The sequence below is a fragment of the Zonotrichia leucophrys genome, chromosome 14 (genome assembly GCF_028769735.1).
Source record: "Zonotrichia leucophrys gambelii isolate GWCS_2022_RI chromosome 14, RI_Zleu_2.0, whole genome shotgun sequence".
NCBI classification, from domain to species: domain Eukaryota; kingdom Metazoa; phylum Chordata; class Aves; order Passeriformes; family Passerellidae; genus Zonotrichia; species Zonotrichia leucophrys.
In genome coordinates, this window is record NC_088184.1 from 15207185 (window position 1) to 15221018 (window position 13834).

The 13834-nt window shown below is 57.5% G+C and overlaps 2 protein-coding genes across 2 annotated transcripts in view; both read left to right on the forward strand.

Annotated features, from left to right (window-relative positions):
* Nucleotides 1–2862: 2862 nt before the first annotated feature.
* NPW (neuropeptide W) lies at nt 2863–5277 on the forward strand. Its single transcript, XM_064726170.1, has 2 exons — nt 2863–3313; nt 4875–5277. Exons 1-2 carry the CDS (start codon nt 2909–2911, stop codon nt 4908–4910), a joined length of 441 nt encoding a protein of 146 aa, XP_064582240.1. The 5' UTR covers nt 2863–2908; the 3' UTR covers nt 4911–5277.
* Nucleotides 5278–13136: 7859 nt separating this feature from the next.
* The window catches only part of NHERF2 (NHERF family PDZ scaffold protein 2), a 35631-nt gene continuing 34933 nt past the window's right edge, over nt 13137–13834 (forward strand). Inside the window, exon 1 of the mRNA XM_064725749.1 lies at nt 13137–13565. Coding sequence (XP_064581819.1) covers nt 13356–13565 — 210 coding nt within the window. The 5' untranslated portion in view covers nt 13137–13355. The remainder of the gene's footprint in view (nt 13566–13834) is intronic.

Here is a 13834-nt window from a genome sequence, read left to right on the forward strand (position 1 = left end):
TTCAGCAGCAGAGACATGTGGTAAATCCCTATGGTTAGGTTCCTCAGAGAAGCTGTGGCTGCCCCATCCATGGAAGTGTTCAAGGTAAGGTTGGACAGGGCTTGGAGCAACCCAGGATGGTGGAAGGTGTCCGTGCCCACAGCAGGAGGTGGGACTGGATGGCCTTTAAGGTCACTTCCCACTCAAACCACTCCAGGATTCTGTGATTCAGTGATGATCCCATTCCCCTTCCCCTCAGCAAATGTGGAATGACATCATTAAAGGTTCATACGAGCACTGGGATGAACCCCAGCACTGGGAGCTGTGTCTGTGTGGCTGGGAAATGTGATGCTGGAGCCATAATCTGAGGGTTTAAATAAGAACATAAAAATGGGGTTTCCAAAAGGGCTTGGGGTCAGCTGGACCCTGCCTGAGGTCAATAAACACCTTCAGCTATGGAAATTACTCGAGAGGCTAAAATCTCATATTTCTGTGAGTCTGTACAAGACTTCCATAGGAACTAGGACTTCTTCAAAAGTTTTTTATCTCCCAAAAATAAGCAGGATTTTGCTCCTCTGGGGGAGTTCCTGGCACAAGCCCACCCCGGAGCAGCACGGTGCCATGTGCCCGCTGACGTGCTACGGTATTTGCAGAGCATCAGCTTCTGCGAGGGGAAGAAGAATCCTAAAATTATCTTTACTTACTTAGAATATAAATAGCAGACAAATTGCTTATCAGCTGTTTCGTTGGGAAGATATTTAAAAATACTTGGGAGAGGAAACGTGCACTCTGCTGGAGATCCGGAGCCGTGCTGCATCCCAAGGCTCTCGGCCTTGCGGACAGAGCTGCTGGCTGTCAGCAGGGACCATTCCTGGGAGGAAAGAGTTCAGTTCATGCAGAGTTTATCAGGGTGACAAGTTACCCAAGTCACACCAAAAACACACAGAAAAGACACTTCAGGCAGATCTCTGGGAATGAGAGAATCTTCCTTTCCTGCCTGGGAAGGTTGAGCCCACATTGGAGCGTGGCTGCAGTGAAACAGGAGCTGCTAAACCTGCCTTTGTTTGGGCACAGGGCAGGTGCAGAACGAGCCAAGAGGAGCATCAGGTGCTTCTGAATCGATCCTTCCCTCGTGGGGAGGAGGGAGTGTAATGGCTTTAGCTGGAGGGAGCAGAGCCCTGGAGGCAGCGTGTCCTGTGCCAGGTGACCGGGGATGCGCCGGGCTGCTCCGTGAGCTGGGCTGTACTGCTGCCATTCATTAATGGCTCCAGCAAACAGCAAAGTGCTGAGGCCTTCTAATGTCCAGAGCACTCAGGGGTGACCAAAATAGCCCATTCAGCCAGGATTGGCTCCCAGTGAGACGGGAGCAGCCGCATCCTTACTGTAAACCTGGGCGCTTCCAAGAACTCGAGCCGTGCCTGGGTTGGACTCTGCTCTGGGTCATTACAGGAACGAGTTGTGCTCTGCACAGACGTAACTTCCAGCATCCTCTCACGAAGGGCTGGATCACCCTCCTGCCGGCTGGGATTTGCATTCACTCCCAGCCTTCTCAGAAGAGGAAAGCCGAGAGGCTCCGCACTGACACTGCCCATCCCCATGCCCTGATCCCTGCCGGGCCGAGGGGCTGGCTCCTACAGGAGCAGGATGTTGCTTGGCTGAGATCCCACACTCTGAGGGGCTCCCAGCATGGTTCTGTCCCCAGTGTGAGCCTGGAAAAACATCCCCCAGAGTGGAGGGGCACAGAACACCAACAACTGCAGGCTGAGCTGTTAAAGTTTCCACTGGGGACTTGTGCTTGATGGGTGGGAGAAGAGGAGGCTGGAGGGTGAAGGACTGGGGGAACCCAATGATGGGAAGCAGCCTGGATGGGATTCCTTTGGACTGTGTTAAAATGAAATCCACAAGGAGAAATTCCAACCTCTGCCCAGAGCAGCTGTGGCTGCCTCATCTCTGGAAGTGTCCAAGGCCAGGTTGGACAGAGCTTGGAGCACCCTGGGAGACTGGAAGGTGTCCCTGCCCAGGGCAAGGGGTGGAATTGGACGGGCTTTAAGGTCCTTTCCAAACCAAACCATTCCATAATTCTAAAATGCTGAGATTAAAATTAATCTTTGTGTGGCCTAAAAAAACCCCCAGAAATTATTTAGTCCTAGTTCAGCATATAAAGAACTTCCCTAATCAACAAGAGGAACTGGAATTGCTCTCTGCTGAGCATAAACTTGACCTGCTTGGTTTCATTAAGGAATCTGGAGGGGGGAATCAGCTGACTGCAAAGGCAGAATGGATGGTGATATCGTATTTAAGATCGGAGTGGCAGAAGAGGAGGGCAAGCAGCCTGGCAAACCCACTGCAAATGGCCCTGAGCACTTCACCGCAGGGACCACGAGGATGCTCACGGATGCTTGGGATGCTCCAGGCTGCGGGGGAATGCCCAGAGGATGCTCGAGGCCATGGGGACGGTGCTGAAGGCTGCAGGGAGGCTGCTCACGGACACTCGGCTCGCTCTGGCTTTCGGGGGGATGCTCAGAGGATGCTGGGGGCCGTGGGGAGGATGATAAGGCAACAAGGGGGATGCTCGTGGGTGCGCGGGGTGCTGCGGGCTGCGGGGAGACGCTCGGGGATGCTCAGAGGATACTCGGGGCCATGGGGAGGATGCTAAGGGGGATGCTAAGTGGGGATGCTCGTGGGTGCGCGGGGTGCTGCGGGCTGCGGGGAGACGCTCGGGGATGCTCAGAGGATGCCGGGGGCCATGGGGAGGGTGCCGGCATCCCGGGGGGGGGGCTCTGCCGGGGGAGGGCGGCCGGGGGCTGCCGGGGCGGAGCCGCGGGGCCCCTCCCGACGGCGCTATAAACCGGCGGGGCGCGGGAGCGGGGCAGCCGTCGCTGGGGTGCCCGGGGCCGGGCACAGCCCTGCCCGTACCGTGCCCCGCGCCATGGCCAGGGGACAGCTGTCGGGGGGCGCCTGGGGGGCCCTGGTGCTGCTGGGGCTGATGCTGCCGGCCGCCCCGGCGGGCGCCTGGTACAAGCACGTCGCCAGCCCCCGGTACCACACGGTGGGTCGCGCCTCGGGGCTGCTGATGGGGGTCCGCCGCTCTCCCTACCTGTGGCGGCGGGAGCTGCCGGCCGAGCCCCCCCGGCACCCCGGCACCCCGGCCGGGGACAGCCCCCCGGCAGCCCCGGGCCATCCCGGCGGGGAGAGCCCCCCGGGCGCCGCCCCGGCCCCGCCGCCGCCGCCCGGCCCGGGGCGCCTCCTGCAGCGCCTGCTCCGGCGGGGATGGGGATGGGGCGGCCCCCGCCCGGCCCCCGCCCGGCCCCCGCCCGCGCCCCGCCAGCCTCAGGTAACGCCCGGGACACCGCGGGGATGCGGGGGATGCGGGCGAGCGGCCGGTCCGCGGTGCTCGGGATGCTCGAGGGGCGCACGGGATGGGGAGCCCTGCGGTCACTCCACGGCTCCCGGAGCGCTGGGGGTCACCGGGTTGTGGGGAGTCTGGAGTCTGAAACCCCGTGCAGGGGTTTCAGCAGGAAATTGGGGTTCGGGGGAGCTTGGAGAGGCGTCACCAGGTAAGTGTGTGTTTGTAAGGGCTGTGCTTTGCCTTCAGGGCAGAAAAAGAGCTGGATGAAGTGACCAAGGTCAGGTTGGACGGGGCTTGGAGCAACCTCGTGCAGTGGAAGTTGTCCTGCACATGCAGGGGGTGGAATTGGAGGATCTTTAAGGTCTCTTCCAACCCAAACCATTCCAGGACTGTAGGATTTCTGTGTGTGCCCGGTTTGGTGCATCACAAACCCGCACTTTGTGGGACCGAACTGCCCATGCCCGAGGGGTGTCCCTGGGCTATCCATGGGGTGTCCCTGGGCTATCCATGGGGTGTCCATGGGGTGTCCATGGGCTATCCATGGGGTGTCCCTGGGCTATCCATGGGGTGTCCATGGGCTATCCATGGGGTATCCATGGGGTGTCCCTGGGGTATCCATGGGGTGTCCATGGGCTATCCATGGGGTGTCCCTGGGGTGTCCCTGGGCTATCCATGGGGTGTCCCTGGGGTATCCATGGGGTGTCCCTGGGCTATCCATGGGGTGTCCCTGGGGTGTCCATGGCGTATCCATGGGGTGTCCCTGGGCTATCCATGGGGTGTCCCTGGGCTATCCATGGAGTGTCCCTGGGCTATCCATGGGGTGTCCATGGGCTATCCATGGGGTATCCATGGGGTGTCCCTGGGCTATCCATGGGGTGTCCCTGGGGTACCCATGGGGCAGGCAGCCCGGTGATGCCGGGGTGCTCCCAGCATGGCCCTCCCCCTCTCAGGACCCTTCTCCTGCCCCTCGGGGCTCAGCCGGCTGCGTGGGACTGCCTCGGGGCCGGCTCCAGCCTTTACATTTCTTTCCTCTTATGTAAAGCTGGAGCCAACATCCAGCTGAAATCCACCGAGGCTTTTAGCTGTTGGATCAGCCCCTGAAACATGTAGCTGTGTTCCTCCCCCACTTCATTTTTTGGAGGAAATCTGGGATAAGAATCATTTTGGGAAGGCTCAGACAGGTCAGCCCAGCCCTGGATACGTTGTGCTGTCCTGGGCTCCACAGCTCTGACCTGGGTACACCCTTGATTAAATCCTTCTGATTTCCCAGGCAAATTCCCACTGGGAACCCTGTGGGCAGGTCCAAACCTGGAATTTGGCTCTGCGTGGGGTTTATCTGTGTGGGGTTTATCTGTGTGGGGTTTATCTGCATGCACGGTGGCAGAAAGGGAATCTGCAGGTCACATCTGAGCCTGTGGAGGAGGAGATTTAATGAAACTTGTGAATGGAGCTGTGCTTTAAGCACTGAAACGGGGTCCCACGTGGGGAGGGAGGTGGTGCTGGAGCTGGATACTCCAAAATAATCCAATCCCTCTTCTCCTTCCAGCTCTTCCCTCTTGAGGACCTGGCTCTGAGCCGCTGACAGAGTGGTGGAGATGCTTCCTGTGCCAGGGAGCACCGGCTGCCCCAGGTGGGAGCTGCTCACCTGGCTGGCAGGGAAGGCTCTCCTCGCTGGATCTGCGGGCACTCTGACCTCTCTGAAACCACACAGACACTGACATCCCAAAACTCTGATTTCTCACAGCCGCTGCCCAGCTGCAGCGGTAAATCCATCTTGTCTCCAGGCCAGCCCTGCGCTATGAACTCGGGGAGAAAGAAACAGGGGAGATATTTATTTTTGTTTATTTTTTTTACATTTCTGTACTGGCTTGTTTGCAATCTGACAGAAACATGTACTGTTCGCTTCCTCGGAACCTGCCCTCATTAAAATGAGATGTGATCAAAGGAAACTTTGGCTTCCTGGTGCTGTTGCAGGGTCTTGGTGGGGATTTTTTGAGAGCAAAACCTGGTCCGGCTCTGCATGGGGCAGACACGTCAGCAGCTGGGTCACTCCCAGATTTTTCTGGCATGATTTAACTCCTTGACACAATTTTTTCTGCAGTTTTACAGTAAATCTCTTTTACTGCCTGTCGGGGAGTCACTGCCAGGCCAAGTGCCAACTCAGATGACAAAATTTCGGGATATTTTCTCAACTGGGCTGTACAAAAGCTCTGCAAGCCCTCACTGCTCTGCTTGTGTTTTAGGGTTTGATTTCTATATATTCCCACTGATGGAAATAAATGTCAATCCCCATTAAAACAGGGAGAAACCTCAGGGCTGGGCAGGAGAATGTGGGGAAGGGGCATTGGAGCTGGTGGCATCTGGGATTTAGGGAAAACTGAGGTTTGGGGGGCTGAGTCTGGCACTGCTGAGCTTTAACCTGTTAGTGGATTTTGCAGGAAATTTGACAAAAAGAAACATTTCCACCACTTTTAGATGAACCCCCTGTTCCTGCCAAGGTTTGTGCTGCCTTTGGTTGGGGTCTGGAAGGAAAATCCCCTCCTGGGGCTGGTCAGTGCCAGGCCAGGCCCTCCCTGCCGTGCTCCCCTCACCCTGGGGCTCTGTCACCCCTCACGGGCTCTCAGGGAGGATTTTGGGGGCTGTAACCCATGAAGGATCATTCTCTCCCTGTTGTTTTCCCCACCAGTTTCTCCTCCATGTCCCCTCTCCTTCTCCCTCCCACGATTTTCCAACTCCTGCCCTTGGATGCTGGGATGGGCCCAATGAGACACAATTGCTGCACTTGAATCCATCCTTGGCAGGCTCCAGCAGCCCCTGGAGTGGCCATGAGGCCAATTCCTCCAGGAAAATAAGGGGTAAAATGAGGCAGAACAGGTAAAGCTCTGCTTTGAATTGAGGGTGCACAGGGGGATGAAGGGTGATGGGATTAGAGACCCTCATCTGTTGGCAGCAAACACTTGAACGTGCCAGTGAACCCATGAGACATTCAGTGAAAACCACAAACCCTTCACTCCTCACCTTGGAAAATCATTTTTCCTGTAGAGCTCGAGCTGATTCCCCACTGGGGCTGTAAAATCATTTCCTCTGTGCTGCTGTTTCTCTGGAGACATCTGGGCCTTCCCTGGGGGTGAATGAGCCAAATAAAAAGGAAGGAGGCTTAAAAAGGCATTTAATTACCCTGCCACCTCCGGGCAGGACCCAGCCATCCCTAATGGATGTTAATGTGATCCCCTCACAGGCTGATCCCGAGGGAGATCCCACATTCTTCCCCATCACATCCCCTCGCTCCGAGGGGCTGCGTGCCTGCACCACCAAGATCCCATGGCATCGGCCACAGGGACGCCCTGTCCAGGCCCCAGTGAATGCCCCAAAATGAAATGCAGCCACAGGGATGCCCAGGGGGAGTGCCAACATCTGCAATTCACAGCTGGGAGCAAAGTGAGGGGACAAAAGCTTTAGAGAGGAGCATGGAGAGGCCCAGAGCTGCAGCAGCGCATCGGCCCTGGCCCCATTCAGGGTCCTGGTCCTTCCCTGTTCCCCAGAGCAGCTGTGCAGGGACAACTGCAGCCAAGGAGGGCGATTCCCAATGGCACTTTGGGATGGGGGGGCTCAGAATCATCCAGTGCCAGTGGCACCAACCATCCCTTCCCTCCCACCATGTCCTGGGGGCTGTGGGGCTGTGGACAGGAGGTGCCACCAGGAGTGCAGTGGCAGCCGGTGGCTTCCCCAGGCCCTCTTGTGGTCACAGCGGCCACCATGGAGGTTGGGACCAGCCCTGCCACCATGTCCCCATCCCTGCTCCCTTGCAGAGCAGGGAATTGTCCCCATGGGTGCCACTTTGCCTGCGTGGCCCCAGCCAAGGCCACAGGTCCTGGAAGGGATGGGTGCTCTGGCTCTCTGCTGTGCCCCTGCCCCGTGTGTGGATTTGGGCAGCCCAGGGATGAGGCAGCTCGGGGTGCCCATGCAGCACACCTGGGCTCTGCAGCTGTGCTGGGGAAGATGAGACAGGAAAGCCTTATCAATATGATTGTCTGGCAAAAGATGTTGAGAATATGGAAACTATAAGCGAGATTGAAATGAAAGCAAGCTCTGAGATCCCTCAGTTACTGAACAACTGGAAAACAATGGTGTGGCCAGCTGAAGGTGATCCCCTTTTGATGGAACAGCACTCTCTGCTTGCAGACAGCTCCAAGGGTCAGAGCAGACCCTACAGCTTGGCAGAAAGGGCCCAAAGAGGAGTTTATAGGGTTTAAATGTAACACAGTATGGTAATGTAATGATTCTTATAGGTTGTATGGAAATGCTATAGGATTTGTATCTTGTACTAGATTGGTTAGTGAGAATTAGAATATTCAACACAGAAGAAGATTTATTGTATTGTAATGGGAACCTCACTCTCTTACCTGTTTACTGTCTCACCCTCTCATCGTCTCTCTCCCTCTCTCTCAGCCTGCTCTGAGCTGTGGCTGGCAGCTCCCAGCAGGGCCCTGCACCCAAGCCCTTTGCAATAAACCCCAAATTCCACAACCTGGTTTCAGAGATCTCTCATCTCCATCCATCCCAACCGTCCCACACCCTGATGCTCCTACAGAGCTGGATGGGGCCCGGGTCCACGCCCAGGGCAGCCTTGGCATTCCGTGGTCGCAGCGGGCCTGGCAGTGCCCGCGGTGCCCGGTGCCAGCGGGCGCGCTCCGTCCCAGGCCCAGGGCGGGTGAATCCCAGCGGCTGTGGCGGGCAGGAAGATGTCCCACCCCAACCCGGGGCAGCTCCCTTTCCTTCCCGGCTCCCCGGCCTCTCCCAGGGGAGCAGCAGCAGCCAGGGCGGGTTTGGGAAGGGCAGAGGCCGGGCAGGAACCGGCGGGCCCGGGGGAGCTGCCGTGAGCTCACGCTGGGCTGGCCCGGGCACACACAATGGCCCCTGCGGGTACCAGGAGGAAGAAAACTCCCCAAGGAATTTCCTCCAGCGTCGGGCCTGCTCAGAAGCTGTTCCTCAGGGATGCAGGCCAGCACTGAGCACATCCCTGGCTGTGGATGGAAATGCCTCGCACGGAGCTGGCTGTCCTCATGGTCCCTGCAATGGCCCCAAATGGCCCTGTGGGCACCAGCCTCCTCAGGAGCCAGTCCCTCTGGAGTTCCATTACCCATGGAGCTTTCCTGTACCACCACACACATCCCAGCTCCTGCAGGCAAAGGCGTGTCCTGCCTGGCAGAGGCCGTGGGTGTCTGTCCCACGGGGACTCTGGGTGTGGGAGCTGCATCCCTGGAATCCCCAGGTGGAGGCTCAGGTGTGGCCAGCCCGGCTGGGCCCGTGGCCAGCTCCTGCCTGCACAGCATCCAGCAGCACCAGCCCCACCAGCTCAGCTCAGCTCCCACAGCTCAGCTCCCACAGCTCTGCCACCTCCTGCACATAATAAAGGAGCTGCCAGCTTGTGCAAGATGGATCTCCCAGCTCTCAGCGGCGTGGCTGAACTTTCTGGACTTTCACAACCCACAAAACCAGTAATTAATCGTGCTAATGATCGGTTCTTCTTCTATCCCCATCAATCTAACCTGGGGAATGTTTACAGCTCAATAGTGCCACACACAGAGGCTCAGGGAAAATGAGATGGGGTTTTTTATGAGCTCTCCTCTCATTCCTGGTTCCTCGGGCAGCACAAATAAATCATCCCCTTTGAAATCATCCCCTGGGAGCAGCCAGGCCCAGCAGCCTCACACTGAGTGATGGTGAAACAAGGGAGGAGTGAGCATGGAGTATCCAGGCCAGTGGGAAATCCCAGGAGTTCATTTATTCCCAGTTAGAGCTGATCACTGCGGTGGCACGGGCTCTGCACTGCCAGCAGGGACCAGCAGCACGAGGAGCAGCCCTGAGCTCCCTCCACAGCCAGCAGAAGGTGCTGGGAGTGCTGGAAATGGAGCCTGGTGAGCTCCAGCTATGGGGTGGAAAGCTGGAATGTGAGTAAACACCAGCACTGAGGAGGAAGAGGAGGCTGAGCAGGAGGAAGAGCAGGAGCAGTGTCCAGCCCTGCCGTGGGCCAGCAAAGCTCCCAGCTCTGGGCAGGATGAGCTCAAGGGATTTACCAACATCCCGGGACAGGCGGGACATGGAAATGCCACCAGATGTGCCCAAAGCCACTCATGGAGCCACAAGTGGGACACAGGGCTCTTGGCATCTCAGCAATGAGTGTGCAGAAGGACCCAAAGGCACCAGGAAAACCTCCCACCCCTCTGGAAGCTCTGGCCCAGCCCAGTGGCTCCATCGTCACCATCCTCCTCCTCAAAGAGCTCCTCACCCTCCCACTGCCTCAGGGACAAACCTGACTGAGCAGGCTTGGGGGGTCAGCTGAGGATTTCCAGTTTCTGAATGAGGATGGACTTTGTGGCTCCCCAAAATCCCCACTTGGAGCTGCCAGGGAGCCTGGAGGTGACTCTGATTTCCATAACTGGGAAAGTCTTCACCTGCATTTTAAATTAGTGTTGCAACAGCATCAGGCCTGAGGCAAAGGGAGCAGGACACAGGTGGGATTCTCTGTCACTGCTCAGCCAGGGAGGGAATTGGAAGGAGATGTTGACCAAAAAGAGCTCCAAACCCTTCCAAGCCACTGAGCTCCAGGTCCCTGGGCTGCCTCTGCCCCCAGTCTGGGCTTAGAGATCTGCCCAAATCAACACACCCAGAAATGTAAATGGAAAACTTCTGCCTGAGCAGGATCTGCTGGATTTACCAAGGCTCTGCCATTCCAGGGTGCAGGATCCTCTCTGTGCTCTCTCATTTTGCTTTCACTGAGACTTGGGAGGATGGGAAAAGGCAGGATGAGCAGAACCAAAGGGATTTTGTACCTTGTGATGATGCACATTTGCACAATGTATTTTAATGTTCCTTCCAGCTCCTTCTCCATCAGCTGCAGGGAAAAAATGCAGGATTTCCCTGAGATCCATGTTTGTGCCAAGGGATGCACAGGCTGTGTCCCAGGACAGGCAGGACAGCCCAGGGCTGTGTGCCAGGGGCACAACCACAGCTCCCAAAGCAGAGGGATCACAAAATAAATGTTTGATTTTAGGATCACAAGGTGCTCAGGCAAAGATCCAGTGCTGAGTCAGGGCTCTACCAAGTCCCCTACATTCTCTACAATAAACAGATGGGGTTTTTTGGGGGAAGGAATGCCTTTTGCAGACACTGAGGTTGAAAAAAATCAATAAATTCAGAGCACACTTTAAAAAATGCTCGTACTTTACAAAAGAGAGCTTTTTAAAAATTCAAATGGTTTCCCCCCTTTTCAAAATATTTTCTCTCTGTTTTATTATCTTTTTAAAGTTTTCCATGCTCCCAATGCTTTCAAAAAGATATTTAAAAGGGTTAAATATTCACTCTGACCACCCGAAAGATTTTCTCCCACCGTGTTTTTATTGCGCTGAATCAAAAGAAAAACTTTTTGGTTCAAATAAACTTGAAACAATTCCTTCTCCTCCCCCCTTCCCTCCAGCATTTTGGTTTAGCCAGTGAGTGGAAAAATCAATTATTCGCACTCCTCCAGCCCGATAAAAAGCTTCAGGACTCCACAAAGAGGCTCGAGGGAGCAGTTGTGTTGTACAGCAAATAAAACGGGCTCAGGTTCTCAGCTCTCCTCCTGGGTCACCCGGGATCCTGCGCTGAGCTCGGCGCTGCTGCGGTGACACAGGCAGTGGAGAGGCAGAGCATTGTCACTGGGGGAACTAAAACATCCTCCTGGGGGGACATCAGATCCTCTCCTGGTGGGACATCACATCCTCATCACATCCTCATGGGGGGACATCAGATCCTCATCACATCCTCATGGGGAGACATCACATCCAGCTTTGGTGGGACTTCACATCCTCCTGGGAGGACATCACATCCTTCTTTGGGGACATCACATCCTCATGGGGGACATCACGTCCAGCTTTAGTGGGACTTCACATCCTCCTGGGGGGACATCATATCCTCCTTTGGGAACAGCACATCCTCCTTCTGGTGGGACATCCCATCTTCATGGTGGGACACATGTCATCCTGGTGGGACATCACATTCTACTTTGATGGGACATCACATCCAACTTTGGTAGGATATCACATCCTCCTGGTGAGACATCACACCCTTCTTTGGTGGGACATCAGATCCAACTTTGGTAGGATATCACATCCTCTTGGTGAGACGTAACACCCTTCTTTGTTGGGACATCAGATCCTCCTGGGGGGACATCACGTCCAACTTTGGGGGGACATCTGATCCAGCTTTGGTGGGACATCACATTCTCATGGTGCGACACACACACCGCATCCAACTTTGGTGGGACATGAGATCCTCATGGTGGGACACCACATCCAACTTTGGTGGGACACGAGATCCTCATGGTGGGACATCACATCCTTGTGGTGGGACATCACATTCTCCTTTGGCGGTTCATCAGATCCAGCTTTGGTGGGACATCACATTCTCGTGGCGGGACACACGTCATCCTAGTGGGACATCACATCCTTGTGGTGGGACCTCATGGCTGCCAAGCCTGAGGAGCTGAGGCTGCCCTGACCTGTCTGGAGCCAGGGCTGAGCCTGTTCCCACCCCACAGTGACAGACACCCCAAGGGACAGCCCCAGTGCCCCCACCCAGCCCCTGCAGCTCCCAGAGCCACACTGCCTGCAGGGAATGAGGGGGGAAGGACTGGCAGAGATAAATAATGCTGTGATTTTTCAGGATACAGTCTCCAAGCATGTTTTTGGTTCCAGGGTTTTTAAGAGTGAATTTATGCATAGCTGCAGTGGAAGTAGGGTTTTTAAGCAAACTACACATTAAAAGTAAATCAATATTAATTTCTGGAGCCTTTTATTTCCAGCCTCCAGCTGGCTGCTGTGTTTGCTCAGCGCTGTAAAATCTGGTAGGAAAGCTGTTGAGGAAGGAGAAGCTGCAGAAGAAGGCCTGAGAACCTGTGTGAAAGGAATGTGTCACAGTGACACTCAGGGCCATCACTGTGACAGCTGCTCTGGGTCGTGTCCTCCTTGTAAAAGATTTCAAGGAAATGAAGCTGAGGAATGCAGAAAGGTGAAGACGGGGATCTCTGTGTTTCACTAAACAAACTCAGCCCAGGTGAAACCTGGGTGGCCTCCAAGGGTCAGCCCGGCTGGAGCCGGAGCCTTTCCCCACCAGGAGTCATCGAATCCTGGAACGGTTTGGGTTGGAAAGGACCTTAAAGGACTTAAAGATCCGGTGCCATCCATCCAGTGCCACCTCTGCCATGGGCAGGGACACCTTCCACTGTCCCAAGTTGCTCCAAGCCCCGTCCAACCTGGGGACACTTCCAGGGATCCGGGGGCAGCCACAGCTGCTCTGGGCACCGTGTGCCACGGGGATGCACCAGACTGCCGCTGCTGGGAGGGTTTTGGCCCCGGGGCTCCATCAGCTGCTGGAGTCAGGGTCGGTGTCGGTCCCGGTGCCGATGCTGGGCATCCCCAATCCCGGGGCTCCATCAGCTGCTGGTGCTGGTGCTGGTGTCGGTGTTGGTGTTGGTTCTGCTGCCGATGCTGGTGCCGATGCCGGTACCGGGCATCCCTAACCCCGGGGCTCCATCAGCTGCTGGTACCGGTGCCGGGGTCGGTTCTAGTGCCTATGCCGGGCATCCCTAACCCCGGGGTTCCATCAGCCGCTGGTGTCGGTGCCGGTGCCGATGCCGGTCCCGGTGCCGGTGTTGGTCCCGGTGCCGGTGCCGGTCCCGGTGTCGGTGTCGGTGCCGGTCCCGCCCCGTCCCTCGCTGCGGCTCCGCCCCGTCCCCTCCCGTCCCGCCGCCGTCCCCGCCCGCCGCGCTCCCGGTGCCGCGGGGCAGCCGCAGCATGGCCGAGCTGCGCATCGCCCCGGCCCCGGTCCCGAGCCCCGCCGCTGCCCCGCTCCCTCCGCCGGCCGCAGCCCCGGCGCCGGCCCCGGTCCCGATCCCGACCCGCCCCTCGGCGCCCGCCCCGGGCCGCCCATAAAAGCGGCCCCGCGCCCGCCCAGCTCCGCCGCCGCCGCCGCCGCTCCGCCGCCGGCCATGGCCAAGGACCAGCTGAAGCCGCGGCTGTGCCGAATGCTCAAGGGGGAGAGCGGCTACGGCTTCCACCTGCACGGCGAGAAGGGCAAGAGCGGCCAGTTCATCCGCAAAGTGGAGCCCGGCTCGCCCGCCGAGGCGGCGGGGCTGCGCGCCGGGGACCGCGTCGTGGAGGTGAACGGGCTCAACGTGGAGCAGGAGACGCATCACCAGGTGCGGGACGGAGCGGGGACACGGCCGGGCCACCCCGGGCCCAGCGGGGTTTGTGCCCGTTCCAGTGGGGGTTTCACCCGAGATATCCCGAAATATCCCCGCTGGAGCATCCCCGGCCTGGCCGCGGCGGGGCGGCTGCGGCGGTGGGGCTGTTGCAGCTGTGGGTGGGTGTCCCGATGGGGTGGGTACCGCAGTGGGGTGGGTGCCCCGGTCGTGTGGATGCCCCCCGAGATGCCAGGGCCCGGCTTTGCGTGGCCCGGGAGCCGCAG

Excerpts from the sequence above, each read along its gene's own strand:
- NPW (XM_064726170.1), top strand. The coding sequence starts at position 2,909 with ATGGCCAGGGGACAGCTGTCGGGGGGCGCCTGGGGGGCCCTGGTGCTG. Across the intron at positions 3,314-4,874 it reads CCGCGCCCCGCCAGCCTCAG|CTCTTCCCTCTTGAGGACCT; the intron begins GTAACGCCCGGG and ends TTCTCCTTCCAG.